General features: G+C 38.7%; 2 protein-coding genes across 5 annotated transcripts in view; one reads left to right on the forward strand and one right to left on the reverse strand.

The window, feature by feature from the left end:
• The window catches only part of LOC311292296 (uncharacterized protein), a 204,245-nt gene that overhangs the window by 38,409 nt on the left and 147,895 nt on the right, over positions 1 to 17,941 (forward strand). The window lies entirely within an intron of this gene.
• LOC311292401 (uncharacterized protein) overlaps positions 98 to 17,941 on the reverse strand; it is a 379,414-nt gene continuing 361,570 nt past the window's right edge. Inside the window, exons 1-3 of one of the 4 annotated variants that reach the window (XM_084412065.1) lie at positions 17,804 to 17,936; positions 11,062 to 11,368; positions 98 to 2,554 (exon numbers count right to left, since the gene is read on the reverse strand). In XM_084412065.1, coding sequence (XP_084268191.1) covers positions 1,347 to 2,554; positions 11,062 to 11,170 — 1,317 coding nt within the window. In that variant the 5' untranslated portion in view covers positions 11,171 to 11,368; positions 17,804 to 17,936 and the 3' untranslated portion in view covers positions 98 to 1,346. Of the gene's footprint in view, positions 2,555 to 11,061; positions 11,369 to 14,915; positions 14,973 to 17,784; positions 17,937 to 17,941 lie in introns of those variants that run through there. The other 3 variants (XM_084412066.1, XM_084412067.1, XM_084412068.1) reach the window with 3 other exon arrangements.

Raw genomic sequence — 17,941 nt, forward strand, 5'->3', positions numbered from 1 at the left:
TAGACTGCCTGGCATTTATCTAATTTCTCAAGTCTTACACCAGTAACAATAGATACAGCATAATCTACTAAAGTAAATAATATCAGAGTAAATCAGAATGAATACAAACTATTTATTAACCAGGTAAAATAAACAATCATTCAAAATCCAATTCAAAGAATAACATTTCAATCAATCATAGATATTATCTATGATCAATTATCAATTCAGAGATCAGATAATTTAGAAGTATTTACCTGGTACTACACACTTCACACACATTCCCTGAACCTTTTAAATGGTAAATGGAATGGACTGCATTTATATAGCGCTTTCACAGACCTGTGGCCACCAAAGCGCTGTACATATAGCCTCACATTAACCCATTCACTCACTCATTCATACACCGACTGCGGTGTCAGCCATGCAAGGCGCCATCCAGCTCGTCAGGACCTGGATTTTATTACCTGCTTTGAAATATCCAGATAATTCATACATTTATCAAATGGTATTTGTTTATTATCAACATTTGGCCACCTCACTCTGGGGGATGTAAGCTAGTGGTGAGTGTTCTTCTTTGGTTTCTGTGGGAAGATGCATTTAATTTAGGCCACATTTACACATAGCCGGGTATTTAGAGAAACGAATATTGACCCCCCTCCATTTTCAATAATAACATCGTACACACAACATCGTTTTCAAAACAGTTGTCATTTACATCAACCCACATAAATGGGTTAAAAAAAACCCACTTCCCTTCGTGTAAACGGGGACTTAAAACCCCTGGCAAAATGATGGAATCATATGTAAAAAAAGGCTTTTTTACTTTTAGTTTACTTTATAGCAAACAAACAAATCAGAGATATGACAATTTTTTTTCAATAGCTTAACAATCTGGCTCCATGAAACATACCTCACAAAAATGCACTTTTTTTTTCCATATCAAGTAGAGGAAAAAAGTACCAGACACATTGAGACCTTCAAAATTATACCAAACATGAATTATCATGCTCTTTTTAGGTGATTTTAGGTGATATTTGAGCATCTTCAGTTCATGATGCCCAATGAGGAGGATGAGGGGATAGAGAGAGTGGGAACAGAAACCGATGTGGGCAATCAATAGTGAGGCGAAACTCTTCTGTCTCCACACAGTGCGGTGGGTTGTCTTAGATGCGATCATCTTTTAGAAAGTGTTCAGATGTTGATTCCAGCAAGAGTTCGGTGTTTCCTCAGAGTGTGGTCGAGTGGGTTCAGCCATTTTGGCACCAGTCTTACACCACTATCAATCGCCATTTACACTAAATGTAACAACATCAGAACCATTCTCTCATTTTGGCGATTACCTAGTTATTTTTTGTTACTGACATTTAAATCAGGCTACTCGTTGAGTCGGCCAAGTAAAATTCTTTCACTTGCACCTTCAAAAAATCCACTTGGCCCAGACAAGCGTTAATGTCGAGCCCTGGCTTCAGCTGACTTTCAAAAGCGAAACTCGTTCCCTTCTGATCACACGTGTGTGGCTTCTCTCTACTGTGGATCTTCTCGTGTGTTTTCAGATTTGCCGACTGACTGAATCTCTTGTCACAGTGTGAACACTTGTAAGGTTTTTCTCCGGTGTGGATCCTCTCATGTGTTTTTAGACTTGATGACTGACTGAATCTCTTGTCACAGTGTGAACACTTGTAATGTTTTTCTCTAGTGTGAATTCTCTGGTGCTGTTTTAAATCACTCACTAAATTAAAACTCTTCCCACACTCAAAGCACACATGATCTTTTACATTAATATGAATTTTCTGATGTGTACGTAAATTATACAGCACTGAAAAACTCTTTCCACACACAAAACATGAATGTGGCTTCTCCTTTGTATGAACTTTAAGGTGTTTCTTTAAGGCGGGTGCCACAAGAAATGTTTTTCTGCATTGATCACATGTGAATGGTTTCTCGCCGGTGTGGATCCTTATGTGCTCTTTAAGGTATGCTGATCGTGTGAAACTCTTCCCACATTGATCACAATTGAACGGTTTCTCTCCTGTATGAACTCTCATGTGGTTCTGAAGCTGTGTTGATTGTGCAAAACTCTTCCCACACTGATCACATGTGAACGGCTTCTCTCCAGTATGAACTCTCATGTGAAGCTCAAGATGTTGTTTTTTTATGAAGCTCTTTCCACACTGATCACATGCGTGTGGCTTCTCTCCAGTGTGGATCTTCATGTGTTCTTTAAGGTGTTTTGACAGCGTGAAACTCTTCCCACATTGATCACATGTGTGTGGCTTCTCTCCGGTGTGGATTTTCATGTGTTGATTACGGTTTGTTATTTGTGTGAAACTCTTCCCACACTGATCACATGTGAACGGCTTCTCTCCAGTGTGAACTCTCATGTGAATCTCAAGATTACGTGTGTTTGGGAAACTCTTTCCACACTGAGTGCAGATGAAAGATTGCTTGGCTCTTCTTCTCTTTAAAAAGGTCTTTGTCTTTGAATGATTTAAAGTTTTTTCTCCAGGTTTGACATGATATTTCTCCTCCACTTCACTCAGTTCTTCACTCTCCTCCTTCACTTCCATCAGGTCTGAAATGAAAGAAAAAAGGAATTAATTTCATTTTCAATGCATCATAAAAGTGAAAACTATTATATACATTCGATCAACAGAATTATCAAAAATAATATCAAAAACGTACAATAGAGCTGCTATTATGACACCAGTGTTTAGATTGCCGTTTAATTAATTTTAATATCCACCTTTTTTCCTGACGAGCCTCACGTAATAACCTAGAATACTGTCTAACACTTGATGTAATCAGTTTGTGGCTGTAAATGAAGAGATTTCTTATCGATCACAAGTTCAGTATGGTGTACCACAAGGCTCAGTACTAGGACCGTTGCTGTTCACTCTGTACATGCTACCATAGGAGATATCATTAGGAAACATGTAATTAGCTTTCACTGTTATGCTGACGATACTCAGCTGTATATTTCTTCAAAACCTAACGAAACTTACAAATTCACAAAATTAACGGAATGCATAGCTGATATAAAAAAATGGGATGACTAGTAATTTCCTACTACTTAATTCTGAAAAAAACAGAGATTTTAATTATTGGACAATAAACTTCCTCACCTAATAAACTAGAATACTGTCTAACACTTGATGGCTGCTCTGTCAAGTCCTCATCGTCGGTTAGGAACCTGGGTGTGCTCTTTGATACCAATCTTTCATTTGAAAGTCACGTTTCTAGTACCTGCAAAAACACATTTTTCCATCTTAAAAATATATCTAAATTACGTCTTATGTTCTCATTGACAAATGCGGAACAATTAGTTAATGCATTCATGACCTCAAGGCTAGTTTATTGTAATGCTATTATGGGTGGTTGCCCTGCACGCTTAATAAACAAACTTGCACAGTGAGCGCGAAATTCGCGTCCAAAATTTTCACACGTTAAAGAGGCTATATGCGATTTTCTGAAATTTAAAATCGCGACTGACACCTGTGGCCAAAAAACGGAACTGCTCTTCCTTTCTGCTCGCTCTCGTACGTGCACACTTCACAAGTCATCCGATGCAAAGAAGTCAACATTATGTTTACAGAGGTAAGAACAGTCAAATACATATATTGTTTGAGAAACTAAGTTTGTTTGCTGACTAGCGGTGGTGGCAGAGTGATCTGAAACGTTTAACATGAACGCGCTTGACGTCACATCCGCAGACAGCGCGCGAAAAATCCGACCCGACAGAAAATAGGAAAAATAGGATACAGGCTTATAGGTGCACCCACTGTGAGCTGACAAGGTGTCAGTATGCTCATCAGGAGATGTTTGAGTCATAAATGGTGAAATAAAAAGGCTATTGTTACGTTTATTTTGGGGAAAAAGTTGCATATAGCCCCTTTAAAAAATAAATACAAGCTCACGTTATGTCAATCACACTTGCACACTGCCTCCGAAACTTTCGTCCGTCAAAAAAAAAAAAAAAAAAAAAATCGGATCGGATCGGGTTCGATTTTCTGTGTTTTTCGCATCCGTAACAAGCATTTGAATGGTGTTTTGACAGTTTAGAGCCACAGAATGACGGATACGAAAAAACGCATGCGAAAATTTCGGATTCAGTGTTCAAGGACCTTACAGCTAGTTCAAAACGCAGCAGCTCAAGTTCTTACTAGAACCGGGAAGTATGACCATATTAGCCCGGTTCTGTCAACACTGCATTGGCTCTAGGGCTGCACGATTTGGGGAAAATGTCATATTGCGATAATTGAGGTCAATATTGCGATTACGATTGCGATATGCGATATAATAAACAAATGGTTTCATGAGTCAACTTGCTTGGTTCTCAAGGAAAATAAATGCACACACAGATTAGTGATAATCAGCCTAAAGAAAAAAGTTCTTTAGTCAAGAGCAGTGAGTGTTTTTCTCTGTTCCCTTTGTTCTTTGATTAACTTTAGTGACAGATTTTTTTTTTTTTTTTTTTTTTTTTGCATTTTAACAAGAACAAAACATCATTTACATACAAGAGTACATATAACCATACATGTCAGGTTAAAGAAAAATAATAATAATAAAAAAGAAATTGAAAAAAAAAAGAAAAGAATAATAACTTTAGCGACAGATGTAATTATTGGCTACTGTACTGTCCCTTTAAGACCAGCCGCTGTCAGAGACGCGGATCTCACACGCGCCTCATTCTTTCACGAGTTATCACAACTTTTCGTGTTCATCATAAGACTACTCTTATGTTATGAAGACACTCGACAAAAAGACATTTTTGCATAATTGTGTGTGTTATTGTTCGTTCAAGCTCGAAAGAGAACTGTATTGTGTCTTGCTGTTTTGTGCGCACGCACGATATAGGGCTTGGGCGTCGTGACGTCATACTTGGCGTGGCGGCCATGTTGATGGCCTCGCGAATGTAAACATACAGCAAGTCGAACGAGGAGAAGCAGAGTTGGGAGAAAGAAAAGAGATATTAAAGTCCCGAAAATGATGTGGAATTTACGAGGATACGTTAAATAGGGAAGCCAGGGACCAGTAACGTTATGTGGACAAAATCGGCAAAAAAGTGTAGTTAGTAGCTGTCAACCCTCCCGTTTTTTCCAGGTTTCTCACGCATTTGAGCTCTTTTCCCGCTGTCTTCCCGTTTTAGTATTTTCCTATAAAATATCCCGAAAAATGAAAATTTCAACATTAATCTTTCTGTTGCTATCCCTCTGCTGACAGCAAAAATTCGTACTACAAAACTGCAGCATTAACTAAGCGAGTTGTGAAGCTAGGTCTAACGTGACTTTGCTGACAGATTGGCATGAAATCGTGCTCTCACAACAACCACGCTGTTATCTTAAAAAGGCCAATATCACGCTAAGGTTGCCTTCAAGTAAGCAAAACGATGCTTTGAAAACATCTGTTTCGCTGGAAAGGCAAGGGGGTAGCAACAGGACAACAGTGCAGAGACTGACAGGTCCGATGGAAGGGCTAACATTAATGTTATGAGAGTAAGGTATTAAAATACGGGATATTTTACAGGAAAATTTGTCCACATACTGGTCCCTGGTTTCCCTATTTAACGTATCCCGGTAAATTCGACATCCTTTTCGGGATTTTAACATCTTTTTTCTTTCTTTTCTTCTCCCTACTCTGCTTCTCCTCGTTCGACTTGCTGTATGTTTACATTCGCGAGGCCATCAACATGGCCGCCACGCCAAGTATGACGTCACGACGCCCAAGCCCTATTAGCGCGAGTCTTTCTGTCTGTCACAGTCAGGACATTCACAGGCAGCGCGTTCATTTTGGCATACATGTGTGTTGTTCGTTCTACCGCGAAAGAGAACTTGATACTGGCGCGCGTCTATCTGTGTGTGTGTGTCAGGAGGACATTCACAGGCGGCTCCTTCTTTTATGTCTTATCGCGCATGAATGGTTTAAAAGCATTTGCATTAATAAGTGCGTTAACAGCGCTAACTTGTTTATTTAATATAAAATCGCAGCATTTTGCGTCATATAATCGCGTAGGCTAGACATCGCGATTGCGATTGCAATACGATTAATCGTGCAGCACTAATTGGCTCCCTATTAAACATCGTATGCATTTTTAAATATTGCTGATTACTTACAAAGCACTAAATGGTTTAGCTCCGCAGTACTTGAGCGAGCTCTTAACGCATTATAGTCCTTCACGTCTATTGCAATCTCAAAATTCCGGCCAGTTGATAATACCCAGAAACTGGAAATCGACTGCTGGCGGTAGATCCTTTTCCTATTTAGGCCCAAACCTTTGGAACAATCTTCCTAACATAGATCTAAACATATGATAAAGCCAGGTGCAAAATTATTTTTAAATTTTGTTTACACAAAAAAAAAAAAAAAAAAAACTGAAGTATTTCAGGATATATGCTTTCATTACCTAGGAAATCAAAATATACTGTCCATAGCCTTAAAAAAAAAAAATCAATTTTCAAATTTTTTTTTTTTTTTTAATGTCACATAAATCAGGCCAGAAATGATTTATTAACAAATCCCTCAGAAAATATCTTCAGAATACTGCTAAGTGTAACTGGAAAGTTTGGTGTACATAGGTGCTACATAGACTAAAGATGTTTCTACTGGAGAATGACAAAAAACTCATTTTGAGAAAACAGCATTTAAAGATCTCGTCATTAGCTTTAAATCCCCCTTTGGACATTCACGATTGGTTACTGATGGAAAGGAAATGCCCATATTTGGGCTACATAGCGTTGTGCAGGAGACTCGATACCGGCCATGACAGACTTCAGTAAACAGACGGAACTCGGCATGTCGCGTTGGAACGCTGACTTCTTGGTAAATTCGGGGGAAACTTACTGCCACAAGTAAACAAAATGTAACAAAACAAACATCTTAATCAATGTATATTTTCAACGTTTACTTTATAGCAGTTTGAAAGAACACATATTGGAGTAAACTAGCCCAAAATCCCCAAATGACCACTGCATGAAAAATCAATGTTTTTGCCTTCTGCGTCTTCGCCTTAAATGTCAATTTTTCAAATTCAAAACTTTATTCTAGAGCTGCTGTAAAGCCAAAACAATCTCTGTTACTGTAATTTCTTATCATCAATGTAAAGCTGCTTTGAAACAATCTATATTGTTAAAAGTGCTATTTACATGGTGATTTGACTTGATGAGCCAACTGCGTTTTGAATTATGGGTGGTATTTCCAGTCTGGGGATCTTCCATTCAAAATGACTGAAACAAATAATTTCAAATCATAAGGTTGAATAACAAATATAGTTCATCCGTCAATTTGACTCAATGAGCTGTCAATTTTTCTTCATGTTTTATATTCAGACATCATGAGATTAAAGAGCATCTTGCAGGTTAGAAGACCCAACAAGTCAATGTATAGAAAATTAATGTAGGAACTAGATTTTCTTTTAAAAAAACTTATAAATACGCTACAGTGGCTTCTGGAGTCGTTTTTGTGAGAAAATTTTACTTCCGCATCTGAAAATGGGCGTGACGGGCGAGAGTCGTGACGTAGCGCGAGGGAGAGCGGTCGATTTAAACAACAGGGAAAAATGGATTGCAATGACATTTCGGACGCTGAGGAAATTGTTGACGGACCACAGCCATTCAATTATGAGCCTGCTAGGCTGCCAAGAGAGCAGGGACAGGCCAGGATTAATGTTAGACAGAACATATTGGAACTTACAATAACAGAAACTAAGCTTTGATCAGGCGTTTGTCATGCTCATTAATATCCGCCCAGACTAACGTTACGTGATATAACTTAGCGGTTTCTCATCGAGAGACAGAGAGATATTTATTCCTGATACATTTTTTGTTCCATCGGTGCTTGTGTGGGAAATGCGAGGCAATGTTTACAGCTGAGGAAAGTCAGTGTTGCAGGGACGTGGATGCATACTGGGCCTTAGAGGAAAATGCCAAACTTCCATGGTTGCAGTTAGTGTTACTACAGTAAAGCCATGGTGAATGTTGCTGATCTGTGGACACTGGATAGTTCGTTCATTCATTGCACAAAATTGGTTTCCACGCCAGCGCTGTTTGATCCGTTAATAACGGAGAAATGTGAATATTTCTCACTAGATCTCGCAGCGATGTTATTACTTCAGTGGCGAATTCAAATGCTTTATTTATTGGATCTCGCAGTTAGTGTTGCTTGATCAGGCTCGCGCTGCACTGGTCCAAACTGATAAACGGTCCACACAAACACAATAACGAGTAGCTCACATTAAGTAAAGTAGTTCTGCTTACATTGCGTTTGCCAGTTGATGTTGTGCTCGCGCCTACATCCGGCGGGAGAACCCGAAGATGAGTGCACTGAAAGAACCGCACCAGCTCTGAGTCTCACCCGGTTCTTACTTCGGTATCCCATGTTGAACTCCATCATATCGCCGGGACGATAATCCTCCGATCTGAAGTGAACGCTACACACGACCGCGTTTTCCGAAGCCGACGCGGAAGAGAAATCCCGTCTCTTCACCTGCACAAACCGCACCCAGGCACGAAAGATAGCACCGTCCTTTTTCTTGTTAGGAAACCGGTGGACTCGATGTCCTGACAGGCTGCAGTTTTTGCAAGCTCCACAAACACAAAAATTTACCATGACGATGATAAATTGAAATACAAAAACTACTGAAAACACACTGACTCACGACCGCTCTTACTGAATACCAACCTACTCTGCACTGAGCTCCTCGTGTGACGTAAAACAACGCGATGTTGAAAAAAAGCGGTTTGTACGAGCAGTCAAAGAAACGCTCACTTTATCTACTAAATTGGTGTCCTTATGTCGTTTTAAAACATTTTAAATCCTGCATTATCTTTTCATATGATATTTTCATTCACGGTTATATATTCATTTAGAATTTTTTTTTTACCTGCAAGATGCTCTTTAACATAACACTTGGTATTTTAACGTGACGGATTATAACAAGAATATGGCAAGAGCACATTTTTCTTCCATATTATAATCTTTTTTCCCCTTTATATTCTGCAGTATGAAAAAGGACAACACATACTGCACATTTGTGGTCTGTTCTCCTGATTTAATTTACGAATATCCCAAGAAAATTACGTTTTAGGGGCTTTTGAAAAAGTATCTTGTTTTTACACTTTTAAATGTAATTTTATTTCTCAATGGTTGAAGGTCGAGTAGAATAATGTAATCTCATTGTACCCAGTTTTTAAAATGAGCATTTTATTATGTTCATAGATCAAGTATTTCACTGGTTGTTTACGGCTTAGTGGAAGTAAAACACTTAACTAGTGTTGAATTAACAATTTTTATCATTATCTGTGTCCTACAAGTTTCAAAATGGTTGAAAATAAGTGTGAACCAGATATACTATAAATATGAAATAAAATACCTAAAATAATATAATTTAGTTGAAGTAATGTTGACAATTAATATGAAATTCTCAAACCTCCCTTTACTGACCATTTGTTGAAAGTCGAAACATTTTTGTACCCATTTCATAGTTTATTTTAATTCACAGCTGTTGAAGACCCTGTGTGGTGAAAATCAAGTTTTAAAGGTATTTAAAAAAATTTATTTTGATGATCAAAGATGAGTTGTAATGGATAAAATTATTGACTAGAGAGGGACTATCCTGCTTCAGCAAATCTTAAAGTGAGGAAGTGCTTGAAGCTTTATAACATGAATGTTCTTCAGCATCATAAATTAATAGGCGTGTAACGATACCCTCATGTCAGGATTCGATACGTATCATGATGATGAACTCACGATATGATATTATTGTGATACTCCAATACATATAGTTAAAGGGACACTTCACCCATTTGCATTAAGCTTTGTATTGTTAGAAACCCAGTCATATATTATAATAAACGTGGAATTTTCGTTCATTTTTCCCTGAGATGGGAGAAATAAGGATTTAAGTGTTTTACTTCCTGCTTATTATGACGTAAAAATCATCATTTTGCGTCATAATAAGCAGGAAGTCACATTTCATTGAAAAGTGTAGAGACTACAAACACTAGCTCCTCATTATTCCAGGGGGCGGGACCCGCTCACGCTACAGACCTATTACAGATCAGTGGGTGGGACTTCACTTTCTGAAACTGAAAGCAATATCCTCCATCTTGTTTGGAAGCTAAGCTAACAGGCACTGTGGAGCCAGCTGTGAAGATATGACAATAGCGGAGGGTAACGTTACTCAATATGATGTAGAAGAAGAGGATTTCGGAAGTCTGCTGCTCGAATCGGGTGTTTGTGGCTACCTTTACAAGCCACATTATAGCGAAGAGCAGCCGAGGCGGAAGACCTGCCTGTCGCGGACGAGAAGCCCAGACTGGCTCGAGTTAGGGCGGACTGGTGGCGCCGGTGATCTCACTATGCAACTACGAACCGCTACGAACACAGAGATAGAGTCCGTCTGCGGCAAAGAATTTCTCCTAGACGAAATCTCTGAATCAGACGAGGACACGGACGTTTGTGTTGTGAACCATCCTAGTTTCGCACGGTCGCACCGCATCTGACTGAACATCCCGGTAACGTTACCATGCAATAATTCACCATTTCGAAAGAAATACAAATGAGGAGTAATTCATTAATGAGTTCGCCAAATAACTAACGTTAGACATTTTGTGTGAAATGAATTTCAAGCTCCGGTTGTAGGTAGCTAGCCTTATGGACGGATGAGTGATTCATATGCTGTTCTGGATTAGTGGGAGTGGCTTGCGCAGCTGTGCAATGTGGTGCATTGTGGGAGTTGTTGTCTTTCATACAAATGCGTCCTGAAGTTACTTTCTTTCTTTCCTCGGTCAAGAAGGCACCAAATTCAAAATTTATTTTACATTTCGACTACATATATGACCCACTTTCAATGAAGATCAATGTTCCCATGGGTGAAGTGTCCCTTTAAAAGGTTAACAAAAAATTTGTTGTTGATTAAAATGCTAAATATCATATTATATTGTGGGTGTAAATGAATAGGCTTGGACTTGGTGCTGGAAACCCAATTTACAGGACAATAGTGACACCAGAATAAAAATATTAATTGTGATATGATGGTGACATGATTGTTACATCCCTATGAATGAATGAAGATTAAACACCAACCTATTTGTTCTTCAGTGTGTTTCATTCTGCAGGGTTCTGGATCACTCATGTTCTCACTCTCCTCTTTAATAAACTCAGTCTTTACAGATTTCAGCTCTTCCTGATGCATTGCTGCTTGTCTTCACTTGTAGCTGATGGGAATATTCCAGCATTTATTGGATAATTGCAGTGGGAGGAGCTTCACTGATGATGTGATGATGTGGGAGGAGCTTCACTGATGATGAATTGCAGTGGGAGAAGCTTCAATGATGATGAATTGTAGTGTGAGGAGCTTCAATGATGATGAATTGTAGTGTGAGGAGCTGATCTGCCAAAATCAAAAATATATAAGTTACTGAGTTTGTTTTTAATCTCATGGACAACAGAATATAATAAATGTAAATTCTTCAAAATGTAAATGGTAGGAAATACAGTTGAAAGCATTAACAGACATACATGTACGTCCAGTAACCAACAACTACCCTCAGTCTGTTGACACCAATGAATTGAACTTTAAGTGGCAATTTACAGGAGATCTGAAGACATCAGCATAATAAATGAGGTGAAAACAGGAACTATTGTCATGAAATAAAGAGTGTTTTCAGCAGATCTGTTAATATTGATGAGCCTCAGACTATCAACACTCATTCAACAAGCCATTCAGGATCATCAGCAGACATAGGCGTAATTTGCGGGTGGGACGTGTCCCCACCACTTTTTGCTAGGGTCAATATTGTCCCCACCACTTTTTAAAACATCTCGCGGCACGAATGTAGCCTACCAATTCTACAAATAAATAAAACATCTCCAGTTAACTGGCAGAGCATAAATTTTGTTCGTTTTTTAAATAAGAGTCGATCTAGCGCTGAAGTGTGTTTTTTAAATCAAGTGATCAAAGCGCTTGTTCGCGCACGCACTCGGACGCGCGCTTCAGTCCGTTGCGGATACTCTCTATTCGTTCTGTTGAAATCACAAAACATAATGTTCACAAACATGTCCCTGCTTGATATTAGGGATGTCCCGATCCGATCCACGGCATCGGTATCGTGCCGATACTGCCCCAAAACGCTAGATCGGATATCGGAGGGGAGAAAAAAATGTATCCGATACCTATGATCCGATACCCATTAGGGGTGGAATGCTGAACGTACGTTCGGTGCATGGATTTACACAGAGAATACACGGTATAAAAATAAATAAAACTCGCGTGCACATTAATTAATGTAATACGGAACAAACGTTACTGTTAGATACGCGCATATGCGGGCTCTTTAGGGACACCTAATCTGTAGCCCCGCCTTAGCTCTGAACGCGCGTCTATATCGCTTCAAACACTCACTTTATCATTATACGCGCGCGGCGCGTCCTATTCGCTTTGGACGCGCGAATGGATTCAAACTGTTCAAGCATCGAACTAGACGCGATAGACGCGAATTTGATGCTCTATTCGCGTTTGGTGTGAACGCAGCAAAATGAACAGGCTGCGATGTCAAGATTGCAGTGCTGGAGTGTGTGTGTATGTGTGTGTCAGAGAGAGAGAGGCACGGGCGCGATCGAACAGTGGAAACATAAAAACATACTCCGTCATTTTCATACAGGACATCATTAAAACTGCAAAAAGTGTTTAGCCTACTTATATTTGTGTAAAACACAACATTGTGCTTTTGTCAAACTGTAAACTCTTGTCAAACTGTAACTGTCACCCAACTAAAATCACACACACACACACACACACACATGCTGTTTAAAAGCAGAAATTATCTCATCTTTTGGACATTCATCATATTGCATTGGTTTTCATTTCTTGTCCTAAAACAGAGCACTAATCTGTTTATTTTGAAGTTACACATTCTACATTGAATAAAAAAGAAAATCAAATGTGTTTTTAAAAGTAGTATTATTTTATACGGAAATAAATTATTTATAATTCAGATGAGAATAAAGTTAAAGTTAATTAAAATTTTAAGGAAACAAATATTTTGATCTGAAATATAGCAAATTAATTTTAAATTCATTCAGGTTACCAAACATATCTCAAGGTCTTTTGAATAAAGGGTGGCAGTCTTTCATTATCAACTGTTGTTGTGGACTATATACTGGAGAAGTATTTGTTCTCCATTTGAGTGAGATGTTTTTTATGTGGCTAATTGAGCAAAGTGCTTCCATATATTTTATTATTAGTAGTATTAGTTCAAGAATAAAATAAAAATATCGGATTGATATCGGTATCGGCAAATAACCAAAGCTGCGTTATCGGTATCGGTATCGGAAGTGAAAAAGTGGTATCGGGACATCCCTACTTGATATACAACCACTGATGAACATAATCGGTTTTGATGAGAAAAAAAAACTATACGAGTGTAGATTAGAACCCAGAACCTCTGACACGCTTGGTGAAAGTTCTACCACTGGACCATTAAGTTACACCTCAAATTTAAGTAGTGTTGCACGGTGCACCGATACTTCAAAAGTATCGCGATTCTCAGAAATTAAAAACGTCACGATTCCTAAATTTATTAGTATCGATACTTCTAAGAATGACCGCGTTCCAGTTTCGTAAGAGACGTATTTCATGTTGGTGTGTGCAACGCACACTTCCAGTGCCTCCCTATGGACGTCTGTGTTTTTTCTCCTCACGCACGCAGCAAAGAAGCTGCAGCTATCATGTGACAACAAACACTACAGCGAGATGGCTGCATGTGCGAGTGATAATGTGGCCGCCAGTTCACGACCACGACTGGTAGAAAAAGATGACGCGAGGAGTGAAATATGGAAGTACTTTGCCTACCTTGCTGACAGTGAGGGCAAAGCTACCGATAATTCGAGACCTGTTTGTCGTCAGTGCTACAAACAAATGCAAACAAAGGGAGCCAACACCTCGAACCTGGCGAAACACTTGGCCGACAAGCACGCTGAGTTGTACAAGGAGTTTAAAGACCGTCAGGTTAGGCTAGTATGTGAAAGATAACATGATCACGTTTATGCCCCTAAGTCAAATGAGAAGGCTATGGTTTATTTTGTGACAAGTCACAATAATATATAATAAATATACAAGTCACAATATATTACTGCAATATTTATATTTATTTTACTGGTTATTTTTATTACTGGTTATCACTGCATTTAAAGAGCACAGACCTACGCAAAGGATGTGTATTTGTGAAACGCCTTGTAATAAATTATGGACTCAAATATAAAGTTAACCATCAAAGAAATCAGACATTGAAGTACAGGAAACATTAGCCTATATTAATCCATATATCACAGCTTAAATAGCATTAGGTTATTATTTAGGCTCATTATTTCCTATTAATTATGGTAATGTTATGGTTAAGTGAATGTTAGCAGTTATCACTATAACCACTGCATATAGAGATGTTAAGTTAGTCACGACTCACAAGTTATTGTTACTTTCACACATAAACTATTTAGGTCCTCCGTTATGACAAATTTATCACCATCATATTTTAAATATGTCTATTTTCTTCCGCTACAGAAGTCTGCAGCCACGGGCTCCGAAAGAGCAACTCCTCAAAGGCAGCAGCCAACCCTCCAAGCTATGTTTGAGCAGCACAACAAGTACCCCAGGGAGTCCAAGGAGGTAAAACGGCTTAACAGGGCAGTAGCAGAATTCATCTGTCTGGATCAAGTGCCAGTTTATATAGGGGAAAAAGCTGGGTTCAGAAACCTTGTGCAAAATCTCGACAAAAAGGTATGACGTCCCATCCAGGTTTTTTTTTCATGTACAATGAAATTCCCAAGATGTACAATGAAACAAGATCGATAATCAGTGCACAACTTAGGCCTACACCAAATAGCCTACATTTTTCTCCTGCACCACGGATCTCTGGACCAGCAGAACTGTGGACACTTACATGGCAGTAACAGTCCAGTTCATTACACAGTCCTGGGAGATGCAGTCCTGGTGTTTAGGGTGCTCTGCATTGTATTCTGATCACACAGCAGACACTCTAAAGCAGACACAACCGCAAGTCTTTCAGTGAATACACCTGGATACCCTGTTTTGGGCACAATCTGCATTTGGCAGTGAACAAAGCCATAGATATCGATCGTGTGGCAAGCTGTCTGTCCAGGCTCTGTAAGACTGTGTCAGGCTTCTCCAGATCAAACAAGATGTCTAGACTGCTCAAAGACAAACAAAAGTCTTTAAACCTGCCACAACATGCATTAATCCATGATGAGCCCACACCTATGACATGGTGGAACGATTTTGTGAGCAGCAGCAAGCTGTCTCTGCTGTTCTGGCTGAGGACCGGAAGAAGTGGCACCTGATGGCCAGGCACACAGACATGACCACTTTAGAAACAGTGAGGGATGTCCTGGCTCCACTCAGTGACTTCACTGATGCCCTGAGTGGAGAGAAAGAAACCACCATATCATCAGTCCTGCCACTTTTCATGTGGAAAATCAAAGCCTGCCTAAAAGACGAGGAAGGCGACCGCCCCTTGGCCCTAGAAATGAAGAACAAAATTAGAGGAGATTTTGAGAAAAGGTATGATGATCACAACCTGCAGATGACACTAAACACCTCCACATTCCTTGATCCTAGATTTAAAGGTACTTTTGTAACTGTGGAGGAGGATATAAAGATGGAACTGCTCCGTAAAGCTGAGGCCGTTCAGCTTCCACCCCACAGTCCAGTGGACCCTGGAGGAGCAGGTGCTGCACCAAAGAGGAATAGGAGAGCTCTGCACCATAACCTCAGAGAAGAAAGGGGCAACATTCTTCTCCCACACCTGCAACACCCACAGATAGATTAAATGGTGAGTTTGTTGACTACAAACAGTTCAGAGAAACCAGCCCTGCAGAGGATCCTGCATCTGAATGGGTATTCAGCACATCTGGGAATATCTGCAGTCCGAGACGTTCCAGACTGACTGAGGAACATTTAGAAACGCTAGTTTTCTTGGCCAAGAACTGGAATAAGACAAAGGAACAGAGTAAGAAATGAACATCTGCTGGCCATTCTAGGGTTAATGCTCACTAGAGAAAAAAACAACAACTCAGGTTTGATAAGAGATAATGCAACTAAACTTGATTTGTTTTGTTTTTTAAACTGAATGCCATTGCTTTAATTTATTATTAATGGTTTGATATTTAATATTTTGTTCATATGTTTAATATAATTGTTGTTCATATTTTCATTCAAAGTCCAGAATTAAAATAAAGTTCACAGGTTGAGTTTTCTCCTCTGAAAGGAAAGGTTGCACAACTGACAGAATAAGTTAAAATATCTGAGATATTGCTGCTAAATTTGCTTTTTTTACCTTGAATGCCATTGCTTAAATTTATATTATTTGTATTTTGATATTTAATCTTCTGAGTTCAGAAACATTGTTTAATATAATCACTGTTCATATTTGTATTCAAAGTTCAGAATCAAGATAACGTTATTACCGGTAACTCTTATGTTTCTTATGATAATGCTGCTAAATTTATACTTTTTTTTACCTTGAATGTCATTGCTCTAATTTATTTATATATTTTTGATATTTCATATTTTGTTCAAATGTTTAATATATCTGCTGTTCATATGTTCATTTATAGTGTGTTATATGATTAGAATGTTGTCCCGGTTTTAAAATAAAGCACATCAATGATATCTGAGAGTGTTCAGGAAAGGTATCGAAATCGCAATTCTTGACAATTATTGGTATCGAAACAATAATTTTGGTATCGTGACAACACTAAATTTAAGGTGGATTTATGTATTTATTCACACGAAAATTCTCGCCATTGACAACATATATTAGGCTACATCTCATTAAACGACAAATTAAACCCCATGTAGCCTACTATTTAAATCGATTGCTGGACATCGTAATGTTATTGTACATATATCTGATTTAGCATTGTGTTAGCAACCCGCACCCCACCTGTCCCACCTTTTTAAAACAAAGTTACGCCACTGTCAGCAGATCATATCACTTTATTCTGAGTGTTTGCTGTTAGAAACACATTATTTGAGTCAGGGTATATGATAAAAGCCTATAAAACTGCTTTATTGAAAGATAATACAGTTATTTCTCACAATAAAACATGGATGAATCATCAATAATAGAGCTAAATAAATTGACACCTATCTTTGTGACCTTCTACATGCAAATAACCATAATATGTCCATATGAATCTAAATTCGACTTAATAACAACAATTAAGTGCAATAAAGTAATTTGATCATAAACATGTTACAGAATTGTATTTGCAGAAACTGACAACGATCATAAAACTCTTGAAAATAAAGAGTACCAGCAGTATTTAACGTTCCCTGTGTCAAACTTAAATAATTATTATTTATATTCACATTTATAGATTTTAAATTTCCCACGTTCATTACTCATACAGGACAATATATAAAGTGTTTAGAATATATCTCAATTTTGACAAGTAAACGTAAACATGAAAATGGCAACAGCAACACTTGGGATCAATTCCCATCAATTCCCCTCACAGATCTCAAACTTTTACTTGACATTCAGTAACAGTTCTCACTCCAAACATCGAGACAGTCACACAAACGAACACAAAATCGCTCAGGTCTGAATGAACTCAACATATTCTCCTCATGCTCGCTGCTGCTGCACTAAATGTTTATTTCAGTAGGAGGACGCCAGAAAAGACGCACAAGTGTCGCTGTGATCGATGAAAACAATACGCAAATGAGTCTGCCGCTTAATCAAACTGTGTAAAGTGTGTTTGATGGAGTGTAAATATGAGAAATACCGTGAAATGCTCTCCTCACCTCAGAAGACTCGACGCTGAAACGTGACGGAAGAGAGACGGCGCGAGTGAGTGGTGACGTCATCGGCCTCCAACGCACGCGCGTACTGGACATCCCCGCATCCATTCTCGAGGCTTCATTTGCTCACATCTATTCTGT

The sequence above is a fragment of the Rutilus rutilus genome, assembly GCF_951802725.1.
Source record: "Rutilus rutilus genome assembly, chromosome: 1".
NCBI lineage: Eukaryota > Metazoa > Chordata > Actinopteri > Cypriniformes > Leuciscidae > Rutilus > Rutilus rutilus.